The following is a 16,362-nucleotide window of genomic DNA, read 5'->3' as shown; positions in this document are numbered from 1 at the left end:
TTGCCTCACCCACTAGCCTCCTCCATCGCATCCTACTCTATCTCTCCAGGCGTCTACATCAATCTCCGCCTTGTGGCCATCTTCTTTCACTGAGTCAAGCCATCTTGTTCTAGGCCTTCCTCGTGCCCTCTTTCCCTCAGTATTCTCTCCTGCTACCTCTTTTATTAGCTCTTGATCTCTTCTCATTACCTGGCCAAACAACTGTAGACTTCTTCCTTTGACAGTAGCAACAATATCAGGGTCCTTATAAAGCTCTCTTAATTCTCTGTTTTTCCTTCCTCTCCATTCTCCATTTTCTTTCACTGGTCCAAAAATCTGTCTTAAGGCACTGTTTTCAAAACCCATGACTTTACTCTCCATCTTTTCAGTGACAGTCCAAAGCTCTGCACCACTATAGGATCACGACCAATGGAAGGTCTTTATTTTATAAAATCTTGAAGTCTGTTCTAAAATGCCCTCTGCATTTCTTGAATGTATTAATCAAGCACCTCATCACTTCAGCCTACATGTCAGCATAAGGGAACAGAAAGAAGGTGTTAAAAGCATTGCCTAGTTTAAAGATAACCTGTTTACAAACATCAAACTCCAAAAGGAGCCCTTTACAAACCAACACAAAAATAAGGTGTTTTAAGAAAAACTCTATACCTCCTCTGAAAGTGTTCCACCAATGGATGAGTTATTTCTCTTCAAATTGGCTCCTTCATAAATGTTTATTGCCAGTTACCTATAGGATTGGATCATTAAAGCCTTTCTTTTGTTGATACTTGACTATTGCTAAGTCAATATTTAAATACCGTTTCCAGAATGTGTTTTCATTGACACATCCCCGGGAGTGGCTTTAAACACACACTGTGTATCTCTGGGCTCAAGCGGTTTTCACAGCTTAAGACAAAATCCTTTGCTGTTTCTGATACAAACGCCTCTTCGACATTGGTGACTCGACTTGCTCTTAACAATCTGGCCCCTTGATTGTGTCAAACCATCTTTTAAACGGGTGATCAATTTATGACCAAGAGTTGAAGGTGATGACGTCATGGCACAACGTGTGTGGTTCTCCTTTCTCCGGAGGGAATCAGTTTACATTTTAGCCAGCCCACCAACGCGCGGCCTCTTCCGAACCTCCGAAATGTCCAGAGACGATCAAAATCACCGGTCAGTTTTGTTTTTTTGTAGGAGCAATCGCACAAATGTGCCTCAAAGAACAAGCCGAACAGATTCCGAACTTGGCTAAAACGAAATGCACTAGAAACAGCTCACTTGGACACTTGGGACAAGGGGAACCACTGCCTGAAACACAAACTCAGCTCTGCACCTGTTGCCACTCTTGTTTTTTTTTTTAATAACATAAAATATTAATAGAAAATGCAGTTTGTTGTAGCCTGCTCCCACTTGCTAGATTACCATAAGCCAGCACCCACAGATCCTTCAGCGGTCCCTCAACACCTGCGCTCAGTGCGGAGGAATATTGACAACCGACAGGACCATTCACCCCCCAACCTCGAATAAATTAACATTTTGACAAGCTAAAAGGCCAATGGGAGGTGAGAAGAGGTGGGTCGACAGACTTCTACTAAGCCGTGTCTGCTCCTTATAACCATTTGAAAGTTAAAACTGCGGTTATAAATATACGCGTGATTATAAATATCCACAGCGAGACACTCTAATAATCTTCATTATTTTCTTGTAAAAGCAAGGTAAAAGTATTTTTCTTTTATGACACGTATATCTGTATAGCTAATGTCAATGCATGGTGATTTTTTACTGCTTGGGTTGGAGTTCTGAACAAATGCAATATGATGCTATTCGGAGCATAGCCGTATACTGCGTATTTTTAACTCGTCTGGACGTTTACCGTGTTGACAAAAGACAGGAGAATGAAACAGTTTTATTTGTAAAGCGTGAAAGCCTAGTACTTGTTAAATGTTACGTGTTCTCTGTAAGCTTGAAAGTTAGCCGCCTTAATGCAGTATGTACAATATTACAACTTCATCTCCGGTAAAGGAAAATTTGAACTTAAAAGTTTATATAAATTATGTAAAATTGTCAAAGCATGGGACGCGTATCGATATGACCTGCGTCGCATGCAAACGTCATTGCTTTCTTTCCGAAATGTTTCTCTCCTATGGAGAGAGTTTTTTTAAGCACATAAATTGTAGGTGCCGCGGTTAGTTCGGGCTCACACACAGTCCTGGTGTCCTGGGTCCGTCCTGCACGACCTTCCTCGAGGAGTTCATATGTCCTCCTCACGTGCGCGTGGCTCTTCTCCCGGCCCCCGAGCGCGTGCTGGCCAGGCGGGTGGGCGGCTCCGTGTCTTCGTTGTGTGCGTGTGAGGCTGTGCCCCCGGTATGGACTGGCGTCCTGTTCACTGGGGGGTGCGACCCCCCCCAGTCCTGTGCCCCAGTATGCAGGCTCCCGTTTGCCGCAACCCTGAGAAACAAACGCTATTTCTGATTATAACTGGAGAACTACCACACAGTACAGATTCACTTTCACACGGGGGCTAGGTGAGTCAGCCGCTGCGCTGCTCACTGCGGACACGCATGTATCGCAAGTTAAAGTTAAAACTTTCGACGTCTCTTCTTCTCCCCCTCACCCGTGTTTACATATAAAGTTTTTTTTTAACGCTGTCATCAAAATGTTGAAATGAGATTAAACCTGTTCAGCAGTCGGGTTCAGTGCTAACTCTCCCATATTCCGTTTCTTCTTGTCCTTTGAAACATAGAAGAGCCGCGAAGCTTGCACATAAGGATTAAGGATAGCTATGAAGTTAAACGCAGACACGAAACTTGTGGGCATTAGGAAATGTGTGGGTTTAATTTGCTTCCACATACTGTACAGTATGTACTCTTTATTTTGCAGAACAGTCACTTGTGTTTCGATAGTTGTCTTTTTACATCTTGTCGGGGGATAAATTGGCAGTTCTGTTCAACAAAGAGATTAGTTCAGTACCTGATATACATCTTCGAATACACAGCTGAAACAGCTATAGGCTTTCGGACAAATAAACACAAAGTAGCCCATTATTATTATTATTATTATTATTATTATTATTATTATTATTGACAGGACATAAATTGATCAAACAAAACATCACAATCTCGAAGATTCTATATTGAAGGCATGTGAATGTTGTACTGTATAGTTGGAAATATCGAAGAAATGCACGTTTTTATTTTATTTTCAAGTGACTTCACTGCTGTCCAGCACAGTGATCAGCTGGGGATTCCTTAAATACCCGTTAATCCCCCTTCCTGCTGTTATTGTACCTCTTCATCTGTTGTGTTTCCTATCGGGTTTTTAAGTAATTGTTAATACTACTATTAATAATAATTCCTTACACTTTCTGGACACTCTGCAGAATGAGCTACAGGTGAAGGGGACTCCTCTCCACCACCATCCACACTGTAGCTCCGCAGCTGGCTGATCCCACAGCAACCAAACGGCAGTTCTAATATAACTGCTCCGTTTTCTGGTCTTTTTTCCTTCTCGGTACACCTGTGCAACTGCGCTTCTGCATCTTCCCGTTTGCTGTATTGTGCCATCTGTTTAGAAAAAGGGAAACACTAAATACGAAACATTACGAAACCTTTTAGATATAATTTCCACAATTTAAATGTGCTGCTTGTTTGTCCTTAATAGTTTGTGATTGCGTTCCGATCCTGCTGTTCCTTTGCCTGCCACTTCAGATCGGATGCCGTGTAACGTCTGAGAAACACTAACTACAGTTTTTTAGATTCGGGTTGATCATTTTCCTACTGCGGTTTTGATGTCAACTGTCGAATTTTGTTTGCATTTCGCCGAGTTTCGTGTAATCGTGTCCCCACTATATGCTTCTATTTACTTACAAAACGCAAATTCCAGAAAAAAGTACCTTGAATAAGTTTAGGTTTCTGTGGTGTTGTAATGATTTAGACATGAAATGGATGCGATGATAACTATTGCACCTTCTTCAGCACGATCTTCTTCAGTACTGAAAGACGCTGAATGATTTGATTGTTAATTTGCCCCGTCCAGCTCTGCGATTCCTGTTAATCACCTTGTCAAAATTGTTTGCTGGTACAATTGAAGCAATATTAGAGAATTAGGTAGAAAAGTGCCCCACTCACATTACCTAGAATATCTGAAAAAAAAATTCTAATGTATGTGCCATTTGTACTTTTTCAGAATAGCCCAAAGGAGTCCTGCTGGCTAATTGCAAACATTGCTTAAGGGTTTTGATACCATTGCAGTTTTTTTTTCCTCTGAAGAATAAACCACAGCCTTTTCTGTTGATACTGTAGTACGTATGCTGTACATGTACAGCACACGCACAGATGGGTAGCTACACAGGTAAAGGATGACATACTGTAGCAGAAGACTGAAGATAGAACAAACCTTGGTCTTCAATAGCTTCATCTGTGATAGTTTTTGAATTGTAAAAAAGTCATGTGTCCTGCCACTTAAAGTTTGCTCACCACCACCACCCTCCCCAAAGGAATAATCCATCCATTTGGAATTAGACCAAAAATCATACCGCATCCTTTACTGTTTTCCAAGTGGGGATCAGAGCGTCTTGATAAATGCTTTTGAGCTAAATGCCAGTTGAGGTAATTTCTTTCGTCTTGTTAATCCTTTCTAAAATGATACAGTGAGCATAAGGATTGATTGGTGGCGAATTTAGATTATAACCCTGCTGAAAAACTCAAGGAGTAGTTGTCTACATTTCACTGCTGTCCTGCTGGTATTAAGTGCTTTATTTGCACAGCTGATTATTCTGGTGCAGGCAGGATGGACGAGATCTTTGGATCCCTTAGCTACTACAGTAAGTACCAAATGGCCTAGATGGGACACATGTCCTTCTCTCATTTGTAATGGAGTTTATAACAAAAGTTCAAGAGGGATGACAACAACTAAGCTCAGTCAGACTCAGCTGTCGGTAATTAGCAATCGCTCCTGACAATCCATTCCTCTCCCAAACTCTGTAAATACCTACGAGATCCCTATCTCTCTCTCTTGCATGTCTCTTGCATCCCACCTCCAAACCCATCTCCACCTCTGCAGCTGCCCCTTGGTCACCCTGCATGGGGGTCCTGGTCTCCTTGTCCTCTGGCCGGGAGGTCAACCCTCAGCCAAGCGAGTTAAAGCCAAAATTTCACTCCATGACGCTTTTATCTTGGGTGTTGTCATTCCTCGTGAAACTGGTCTTATGTTCCTATGAGGCATGGTTCATAAAAAGAAAAATTGCTCAGGCTGGACTACCAGAACATACACAACAGGAGTACAATTGTTGTTAACCTGTATTATTTAACTGTGGATTGCTACCACTGTGTGCTTCAGCCTGTGCGACACATAGACACTCCCTCTGGCCTCTTCGTTTTTCCTCATTCAACTTTGAGAATTCTCTTTAGAAGTTGTTTTCCACAGAAGCACTGGGAGGCAGATATAAAAACTCGCATTGCTTAGTAATTTGAGGCACATCAGGTTTTACAGATGGGAGACTCTCCCATCTAAGCCCTAATAAGGCATTGCAGAATTGATACTCGTTACCTTGTTTGATTAAATATGCAAAGAAAGGCTTTTGTTGTAAAAAGATATTTGAAAAGCATATGCGATGTGCATTCCTGCAAATTCAGTACAGTTTGTACCAGGGCTTTGCAGCTTGTCAAGCCTGAAATGACTCAAGAATGATGATACACTGTGGGTCGTTAGTGGGGTGGTTGTGTGATTAGATTTTTTTTTCCCTTCCCACTAGGAGCAAGCTGGCTGCGATGCAGTGGTCAGGGATCCTGGTGCTTTGCTTGGCTGTGAGTGTGTTGGAACTGGATATTGCTCAGGGAGAAAAGGACAGGATTTCGGAGAAACTCAGCAGCGCCGATGAGCAGTTCTGCCGGTAAGTAGGGTGGAAGCAGAGATCGGAGAGAAGGATAAAAAAGTAATCTACAACAGGGTGCTCGTTTCTTAAAAAGCCTGTTAAAGAAATCTATGGAACTTTTTAAACCTTTTGATCAGTACTTCAGAGAGGTTATTCTTCAGTGTTTTCAGTAGCATGGATCCGGGAGCAAAGTTGCTGTGTAATTACTTTTCTTCATTTTTGTACTCACAGCCCGAGAGACAGCATTAACAGACCAGTTTTGAGAGAATACTCCTGCTATTAAGGTTGAACAATAAAAAAACGAACATCACTTGTATCAATAAAGCTGTAGTTTTGTGTTAGGATAGTTCAGTTATGTTCTACACTGTGCATCATTTTTTAAAGAAAAAGTTTCAGTCCAGGTAGTCCAATCAACAGTTCATGAGCTGTGTGTGTCACCGGATTGTAGCACTAACTGGATTGAATTTGCTCTACAAAGAATGGAGGATCTCTTTTATCCAATATGCAAACACTACTGCCTTGCATAAGCCAGAGAGTGGCACTCCACAATATTAGCGTTACTCATAATTTGACAGGGGTATGTGTGGTTCAGAATTAATCAGGTTAACCTCCAAACCTGGGTGACTGTTTTCTTACCTTTCTATAACAGATTTATCCCTTTCCCTTTAATAATATCTATAAGTATAAAGGCATTTTGCATTGAAAAGACAGAAGGGGTGCAATTCTTTTCTCTACAGAAATTTGTGTATTTCTGCTACATGGGTGGGAGAGACTGTTGAAGTGCAAATTATGACTAATCAAGAAAATCCAGTACTGTATATCAAGGACTTCAGTGACACATGGGGGCTAATCTTTGATAATACCTTTGGTGGGAGGTACTTTTGACTGAATGGCTGTAGTGGGTGAAATGTGTTTCCTGTGCTTTGCAGAGGGGGATTAGAGGTGTTGTATCCAGAGCTGCAGATCAGTGAGTGCAGTATAGTCCCACAAGCCCAGCGTTGCCGATCCAAGATCAGCACAGAGTGGAAGGCCCCACAGGTGCAGCTGACACAGGCCAAAAAGGTGAGGCTGGGTTCTCAGCTGATAGATCATGTCAGCCACGTGTGGTAAAGGAGAGAATTCAAGAGGTTTGGGTACCATTGTCATGCCATTAGCACTGCCTGACACAGCGTTTTACCTTTGATGTTTTCATCATTTATTCAGCTGTATGTCCTAAAGTGATCTGTCAAGGGGGATCAGTGTGAAAATGTCAGCAGTATTTTTTTGTACACTAAGCAGTCAGATGCATTCTTGAGACCTTGTGCACGTTTGCATTGTTATCCTCTTTGACTGAAACCAGAGGCTCTTGCTTCAAAAGGCCAAGTTAAATAAAAAATTAATCTAAATTCTAATTTAAAATGTAGATGCCTACAGGGGGTAGTGTGACATGGTTTAGACCTGATGTGTCAACTCCAAATGCAGCTGGTATGATTACATAAGAGCTTTTCATTCTGCTCATCTCTTGAGACAAACCAAACCAGTTCAAATGGAATTCAAAAGATGATATTTGTTATTTCTTGGAAATGATCATGAACTTCTAGAATTCTGGAAGTTATAATTCATTCTCAGCTTTAAAAGATGTTGATTCTTTTGCTTGAGAAAGATTTTATGACACAGTTCTTCTCTCTGGGCACTGTCTTGTGGATATGAGAGTACTGTACACCGTCCATCTTTGCAGACCTTAAAGCATTCTGTTAAAGGTTGACATTTTTCATTTTTTTTTGTTACACTTTGTTAATTTTTGGTGCACTGAGTTTAATTTCACATCACTATGAGATGAATTTCAAGTTTGAGAAAAAAGCAGCAACTAATTTTTAGTTTTAACTATTTTAACTAATAATTAGTTTTCGACTTTAATGTGAAATATTCGTGATTTATTTGTGAATCTGGTATTCACTTAAAAATAAACAGAGTTTAACGACAGGAAATTGATTCCAGTTGTCAGATCACATATACGCATACCTTAGCTTTGTGCAACAACCTGAAACTTTCAGGTACCATAAATAATATTATTGCTAAACGTATGCCATTCTAATCTGCAAGCTTTGAGAATCAGAATCCTTTCGATGCCGATCACTGTCCTCGCACGTCTCGCAGCCTGAGAATCGAAACTATTTCTTACTCCCATGGGTAGAACTGAAATATTTGCCACCAGGAGGTGGCGCTATTACACTATATATTTTGTCTTAATTTCAGGCGGCATCTTGAACTGCTGCTCAAGTCTCTAATATACATGATATTAAAATTCGTAATAAAATTGTTTTTATTTTTTCTTTGTTTTTATGTCACTTCAATATTTTAATTTTTCCATGTCGTTTCTAACTGTCGAAACATAAATTTGAATCCATAAAAAATGATTATAGAATCATAGATTATAGATTATAAAAATCTTTGTTTTAGATTACATATTCACTGAGCCCTCCGTCAGTTAGCCCTCTGTCTGGTGCGCTGGTTTTCATCATAACTGGACATTCCAGATGTAATCAGCGCACGCAGCGCTCTCAGAAGCAGTCGTTTAACTGCAGATTACATATAAATATATTTTTTTAGAATTTCAAGTTTCAAGCTCAAGTATTTTGTTTACAGGCATTGATTACCTCTGAATTTTTTTTTCAAAAATGCCTTTTTTTATGTTACCTTGCCTCCCAAGACACAGTTGTACTGTAAAGCTACCATTTTTGCAAGGTACTGTATCTCCACTTGGCTTTATTGCTTCCCTGAACTGGTCGAAAACCTTTAGTGCTAGCCTAAAGATTTAAAGAATTTGGGGTTGAAAAGAAATTTTTGCATTTTATTTTTTAATATATTCAATTGTGTAAATATGGAAGTTATTGTAACAAAAGCCTAAAAGGGCATGGATTTGAAGGACATTCCTCTGAGCATTCATGATTTTCTTAGTGACTAAGCACTAAAACAGGTGAGCTGACAATGCAGCTGTTGTAAAAGCCATAGCTTGGATTAACATTTTTTTTCCTTTTTCTGGACAACCTTGGTGGTGCTTTATTTCAATTCCAAGTTTTTGTTTAATCTGTTTCTGAATTTTTATAGCCACCTTCAGCATCAGAGTCAATTAGTTAATTAAAAATAAACTGAAGGCATGGAGCACTGATTGGACCAAGGTCCTGCTGTGGCGCATCAGAAAAGTGGTAACATTGCCTTCCTTTGATCTAAATGCTTCTGCTTGCTACTCTCACACAAATCAGAGGAAGAGGTACTTCTGAATGACTTCTCTTTGCATAAAAATGACCAAAACGCTAACAGTCAGCAGGCTACAGCTAATGTGTACTGCAATGAAGTTAATTGCAAATACACTGTGGAAGGCTACAGCACATAAGGCATGCGGCCATGAAGCAACAGTGAACATGCACTATAAACTAAAAGAAAATCACTTAAATGGCCATATACAATTTCTTGTATTAGGAATTTGTCTTTTCACAGACCCCAACTTGCTGTCCTTGAGACACACAGACAGGGAGAGAAGCTTGGGGTCAGAGCACAGGGTCAGCCATTTACATGGCACCCCTGGAGCAGTTGGGCAGTTGGGGTTAAGGGCCTTATGCAGGGGCCCAACAGAGTAGGATTCCTCTGGCGGCCACAGGATACAAACCGGCAACCTTCCAGCCACAGGCGCAGATCGTTAGCCATAGAGCCACCGCACTGCCCCGGAGGTGCCTGCTAATCTGATCTGTAGTAATGGGTGGTGTCAGTAGGGGAGGAAGCAGTTTAAGGGTTGCAAGGCAGAGATACACTGACAAGGCTTCCCAATCCTGGTACTTGTGATCCCAGTAGATGTAGCGAGAGGTACTCTTGGTTACTTAATTTGACCCATAATTAGTCATTTGTTATAATTTCCAACTGTTTCAAAGATGGAGAAGTTTAAAGGCTTATATGGTACCAACACTATACTCCTACACCACTACATAGATACACCATACCTCCGACAACTGAAAGTAAGCCAAACTTGAACATAAAACTTGACTTGATTGAGTTGTACTATTTGATAACGCTGTATTATTTTGCACTGTTTGCTCTGTTTGTGTACTTTTGCACAGTTCTTAACAGATATTGGTACTGTCACACTGGTTTTTACATTGTTATTGGTATTGCATTTACTTTCTATTGTCTTGTCTGCTGTTCTGTATGTACTGCACCTGAGAGACTAATGAAAAACACTTTTCATTATACTATGTACCTGTGTAAGTATAATGACAAATAAAGTGGAATTGAAATGAATTGATCACTATGGCCTTATATAAAGTACTGTTACATACTAATCCCAGTACCCATTGGTTTTAAAAGCATAGGGAACATTTTAAAAGTACAGTATCTGTAGCATGTCCATCAGCATACTGTAAAGTATATTGAAGAACGTCTGCATGTTGTCAAAATTATTAATTTCACATGGAGTTTTTCAGAACCTTTAACAATTGAATTTCAGAATGCAATTTTAGAATTTAAAAAAATAGTGATATTAAAGGAGGCATTCTAATCAGTAGATAATAATATTTCAGATATCTTCATGTGGTTTATATAAGCCTTTTAAGTTACTAATCAACCTAAGAGCTGAAATGAGTAAAATAGTTCTAATTAATCAATTCAATAATGGGTTCAATTAAGTGAGAAGTAATAGAGCTCGGCTGGAACAAAAAGCAGCAGATTCTGGGGTCATGAAAAGCTGGAAGTACAGTGAGAGGATGGAAGTGACGAGGAGACACCGGATAGTGGGCTGACATGATAGTTGTAGGAAGTGAAATGCGGAGAGTGAGTGGGCGTGGGAGGTGGATGGGTGAGGGCAAGATACCCGTGTTACATGAAAATGTCCCTTGGCACAGATGGCACAAGTGGATATGGTACCTTCCAAAGAAGCAATGGTAGTCATAGGGAATTCTAGTGCATTTTGCTGGAATCTCATGTCTTACTGTAGAAATGAGCATGTTTTATAAGAACACACAGTATAATCTGAAGGAGACAGATGAAGTCACAGAGTTGGCTTGATTGAGTGGCAACAGGGACATTCTATGTCCCACTGAAGCTAAACAAGTGTGAGTACCTGGATGGGAGAGCTCCTGGGAAAAACTAAGGTTCCTGCTTGAAGAGGTGTTAGTGGGGCCAGTAGTGGCGCTCACCCTGCAGTCCGTGTGGGTCATAAGGCCCCAGTATAATGACGGGGACACTATACTGTAAACAGGCGCTGTCCTTCGGATGAGACGTAAAACCGAAGTCCTGTCTCTCTGTGATCATTAAAAATCCCAGGGCGTTTCTCGAAAAAAAGAGTAGGGGTGTAACCCTGGCATCCTGGCCAAAGTTCCCATTGGCCCTTACCAATCATGGCCTCCTAATAATCCCCCTCTATGAATTGGCTTCATTACTCTGCTCTCCTCCCCACTGATGGCTGATGTGTGGTGAGCGTTCTGGTGCACTATGGCTGCCGTCACATCATTTAAGTGGATGCTGCACATTGATGGTGGTGGAGGGAAGTCCCCATTACATGTAAAGCGCTTTGAGTGGAGTGTCCAGAAAAGCGCTATATAAGTGTAAGCAATTATTATTATTATTATTATTATTATTATTAAACCACCCAGGGCAGAGCACTGAGGCAGTTCATGCTCTTTGTCCATTGTCCACTGTGCAGCAGGTTAGGATGGCCAATTGAACCTAATATCGAAATGATTTTTTTTCTAGAGGTATTTTTTTTGTGTTCTTTAAATAAAATCATAACGTTAATCTGGGATTAATTCAGTAGGCTTTACGCTTTAAAGAGGTGGAACAATTGCAACAGAGGAGGTTGCCTTTCACCAAGGCAGAGCAAGACCAGGCCTGTGGGCAACCTCTCGTGGGATTGCTATAGTAAACTAAAAATAAAATAAAATCAGCAGAGAGAAAAACCCTATATATATAAATTGAAAACTAAAATTGAAAGCTACTTCAATTTGTGAGGCATTTTATAAATTCCATAGCTAAGCAGTCTGGGTAGAACATGATATATCACCCTTTTGCGTCTTAAACCCCCATTGATATATGGCCGTATTATCTATAATGCTGTCTTACATGATTCTCTTTTATTGCCAGAGTTAGTGGCAGACAGCAAAACAGATTACGTGTGAGATCAAATCAATACGAACTTTATTTACTGGGCCCTGAAACGCAATTTTAAAATTTTGTTTTGCCCATCACTTATCAAAACATACGGCAGGTAGTGGGAAAAAAGCGGGATTTCTCTCAACTGAGTAGCAATTTGGAGCGCTGTGGATTCGGCGGTAGGTCTTTTATTTTCTGCCAGAGCTATTTCTCAGCCTTGTCTCGAGCTCGGCAGTGGCGGGGCTGAGTGTGTTTGACACTGTGTGAAAGGAGCCGTGGAGCCGTGAGGTTGTGGTCAGTTACTGTTACAGTTTCATGCTGTGACATAAGAATTTGCTTCAAGTAGGAAGCAAACCTGATAACGCTTCCAATCTGCTTTTGTAAGTTGTCTTGTATATAATATTAGTGCTCAAAATTGATCATTATTGAATAATATATAACCTTAAAATTTGAATCTCACCTGGAGCTATTTGCCAAGTGCAGAGAGAGGATTTATAGCCATATTTGGTTTTCCTTAAAACCTTTCCTATTGCTAGCCTGTGTAATCAGCTCAGTAGCTTTCTATTCTTGTTAGCTCTACATCTGCCTCTGCTTTCAGCCCCTGGAAGTTCAGAACTGCCCAATCAAGCCGCAATTTGAAATTTGGAGTTGTCCAATGGAGAACACCGTAGGTAATGATGAGCTTCATTAGGAACTGAAATTACGCAGAGTCTGAGATACAGTATTAGGAGTTATAGGTCATTCTTTTCTCTAAAAAAACCCCACTGATGTAGTAAGACTGCAGGTTCCGGAAAGTGAAAACACAAGCAGTACTTCGCTGAAACCAAGAAGCAGAAAAGACTTATTTCAAGTTTTCATCTTTTCAAGTAAGGTACTAAAATAATAATAATACAGTCAGAGCAGCACACTCTGGATTCCTGAGTCTGCCTTAAAAGCAAGTCTGCCTTTTTCTCTTGAAAACAAAAATAAATTGTGATAGAAACTTTTCTGCATTTACATTTTTGGGGGAGTACTGGAAGGGAGAGGGTTGTGCTGAGAATGGGTTCAAGCTCGAAGTGAGGGTTTTGGCTGGGGTTTGTGTGGCTGGCAGTCCCACTAAGGTAACTCTCTGCTATCATTGACAGCTGCCTTTACTTAACTTCCAGCTTTCCATATCGCGTAGATTTGAATTAGCTCCATCGTTTCACCAGAGAAAATGATTCGATGACATAATTTGTTGGAAATGTTTGTGTGCCTTCACTCCTGGTCTGGGGGTCTGGGGGTGGTGGTGGATGTTGGGGCGCCATGTCTTATGGTTTGCATTCCAGCCTGGACACTTGTTGTCTTTATTGGAATCAAATTTTCACTTAATTGGTCTATATTACCGTTGTTTCTGGGTGTTTACTGTTTGAGGAATGCCCCGACTAGCTCAGTTGGTACAGCATAAGACTCATAATCTCAGGGTAGTGGGTTTCTGCCCCACATCGGGTGCAAGGTTCTCTAATAACCCATACTGGGCAGCATCAGTATGGGGCGGTGTTGGTGGCGGAGGATCACGTTTCCATGACAACAGCAACAACACTAGCACTATCTGTGTGGAAGAAAGGCCTGGGAATCTACTTCCGTATCTTGCCATGAAAACTCTATGGATAGTGATGGGGGAACTGTCCGGAGGGTCGCCATGAGTCAATACTGACTCGACGGCACTCAACCACCACCACTGATTGAGGATTATAAACTATTGACAGTGTCCTGTACTGTATATGGGTGGACTGCAGCTCTCCAGGGCCAGGAGTGAATCTCACGTCTATAGAGCCCGGAGTGGAAAAGTGCACATGTACTGTTACTGGATTTGAAATTCCTTAATTTTGTAATGGAAAGTCAGGATTGACGACAGCTAAAGTATGCTAAAGTATGCTAAGTATGCCCTGACCCATAATTGTTCCTCACCTAACTTCCCAAAACATCCTCCTCCTCCTCCCCTTCTCCCTGGACAGATGTCCCTGGACATCCTAACATCCTCACTTGGTGACTGGCCCTCAGCTGAGCAGGTTAAGCCTAAGCTTCTTATATTCGACTTCTGAATAAACATTCCTAAACGCATTTTCATGTTGGGTGTTGTTATTGCTAGTGAACTGTGATTAGAACTGCTTCTTTCATGAACTCTGCTGAGCTCACGCATAGCAGTAGAGGCTGTTAATAGCTGCTTGCAGTCTCTGAGACACACTCTCTCTCTCTCTGATTTTGTATGCTTCACTTAATGGAAAGGTCTGGGGGCGGTGAAAGAGATTTAAATGTGACCCCCCTTTTTTTTTTGCTTTTTGCTCCTTTTTATGAGCTGCTGATGATAAAATGGAGCCGATAAGCTGGAGGTGCCAGGGAGAGCCAGTGATCTCTCAGCTGCCCACTCTGCCTGGGCACAGAGAGACTGGCAGCGTGTGTGCGCGCGGGGCTGCCTTCTTATGGAGTCCAGCAGGCCTTGTCATTCTGAGGGAAGCCTACAGGTCTGCCCACGGAGTATTCCTTAGCAGGTTTCGCTGGGGTGGATAGACAGAGAGAGATGTTCTCTCCGCAAAAAAAAAAACCTTCCAGGAAGCTTACCCACATTTCACTGTATTCAATAAGGAATAAAGGAAAATGTCACAGTTAGAGGAGCTACAGTTATTTTTTCCTTTATGGGGGAAACTGTACTAATTCTAAATTTTATGGGTGAATTCTCAATGCATTTTCTCTAAGGATTATAAAAGGTTAGAGAAAAGTGGGTGTTTGCCGTCATGGCATGAGAGTCATTGGCAACGTGATAAGGTAATGTTATTTAATGTGATTGACAGTCATTTTTATAACTGCTTTGGAACTGCCCATTGTTTTAAAACCTAGTTTACAGCCACAACCCATGTAAAACCCACGAAGAGTGAGGACCTGCACATTTGATACACTGAGTTGTCGGAGTCATTTGTTGTTTGTCATCCTGCAAGTGGTGCTGTGCCTCACAGAGCATTTAATGCCAATTGGAGTGGTGGCATGTCTCTCTCTGACATCACCTCTCCAATGCAAGCTTGCAGGTGACATAGACGGCAGTCTGTGAAATCCTACGGGTAACACCAATGAGACTGGTGCAGCCCTGCTCTGTTCCTGCTGGGATTCAATCACAGTCCCTTGCGGGCTCAGAGCAGACACACTGCTACTCCCCAGACTGCGGCAAGCTCTGCTGAGCCCTGTTTCACCGGCTTCTGGCTGTTCAGAGGCGTTTCTGTTTCATCGAGAGCTCAGATAAGAGCTGATGCCCACTCTACCATAGTGATGCTCCGCCATTTGTCTACGTGGGTGATAAGCGGGGTTACTCTGGCAATCTTCAGCCATCAGGAGCACTGAGGTCCACCTGCACCCCACATGAGTGCTGTTGGTTGTCGAGCCATTTAGGGGACCCCAAAAAATAAAATTCTGGAAATGACAGATAAAAACCCAAATCAGTGCACTAAATACTCAATATTACTGATCATTGCCTAATTTTATCTAATCAATGTTTTATGTTTTAAATATAGGAATGAATTACATATATTTCAGAACTACTTTATCTTCAGTAACAGTAAAGGGTTCTACATTTGCATATGATATTTTGCTTAATTAATATTTCCTCAAGATGTCTGATCTTGGACTGTACAGTATATGAAGTCCAAGCCCTTTCTTTCCTGTCAGTTGTTGCTAGCATTGCTGGTGTGCAGTGATGGTAAGTTACTGCACATCAGCATGGATCCTGAGTGATCTAGCAACTCCATGTTGCAATGTTCCTGCCAGAAACATTCGCATAGACACATTCTGTGTCTTTAATTGAGCCATGGTGTGACTGCAGTGTGATTAAAGCCTGCAAGCCTGACTTCCTCTTATGTGTGGTAAGCATCATCTTTGCACATTCAAACTCACAAGCACATTTTTCTATGTGTCTACACATTTTTTAAAATGGCATTTGTATTATGTTTCAGTTTACAGTGCATGAGCCATAAAAAGGGGGACAGGGTTGTGCAGTGGTTAGCACTGCTGCTTTGTGGTGTCGGGGCTCTGGGTTCAATTCCTGAGGTGATATTCCTAGGGCCCCTGTACTTTGAGGTAGCAAAGCTAACTGCTGTGCCACCATAATTCACTACATTACATTCATGACAACGTTTGGAAGTCTGTATTTAACAGGATATTAGAAGAGGAATGGTCACAGAAAATAAATGATCAGTTTCACATAATTTAATATAGAGAAGTTCATAATTTGATATAGAGACATTTAGGCCTGTAAGCATACAGTAGCTGAAGTAGGCCACAGACTCTTTTGGTTGCTCAGTTAAAGTGTTAAACACCTTTCACAAAGGACTTGAAAATACACATACCTACAGTCAGAGATTGAAGAAACAAACAGTCCAGCTCTGAGC

At 41.2% G+C, this 16,362-nt stretch overlaps 1 protein-coding gene across 2 annotated transcripts in view; it reads left to right on the top strand.

Annotated features, from left to right (window-relative positions):
- Nucleotides 1–1,128: 1,128 nt before the first annotated feature.
- The window catches only part of pebp4 (phosphatidylethanolamine binding protein 4), a 123,887-nt gene continuing 108,653 nt past the window's right edge, over nt 1,129–16,362 (top strand). The window contains exons 1-3 of one of the 2 annotated variants that reach the window (XM_088908741.1): nt 1,129–1,152; nt 5,732–5,869; nt 6,781–6,913. In XM_088908741.1, coding sequence (XP_088764867.1) covers nt 5,748–5,869; nt 6,781–6,913 — 255 coding nt within the window. In that variant the 5' untranslated portion in view covers nt 1,129–1,152; nt 5,732–5,747. Of the gene's footprint in view, nt 1,153–1,566; nt 1,695–5,731; nt 5,870–6,780; nt 6,914–16,362 lie in introns of those variants that run through there. The other variant, XM_088908740.1, reaches the window with a different exon arrangement.

The sequence above is a fragment of the Atractosteus spatula genome, chromosome 2 (genome assembly GCF_055471065.1).
Source record: "Atractosteus spatula isolate fAtrSpa1 chromosome 2, fAtrSpa1.hap1, whole genome shotgun sequence".
NCBI lineage: Eukaryota > Metazoa > Chordata > Actinopteri > Semionotiformes > Lepisosteidae > Atractosteus > Atractosteus spatula.
The sequence above is the reverse complement of the archived record's forward strand: the minus strand, read 5'-3'. Positions and strand labels throughout refer to the sequence as shown.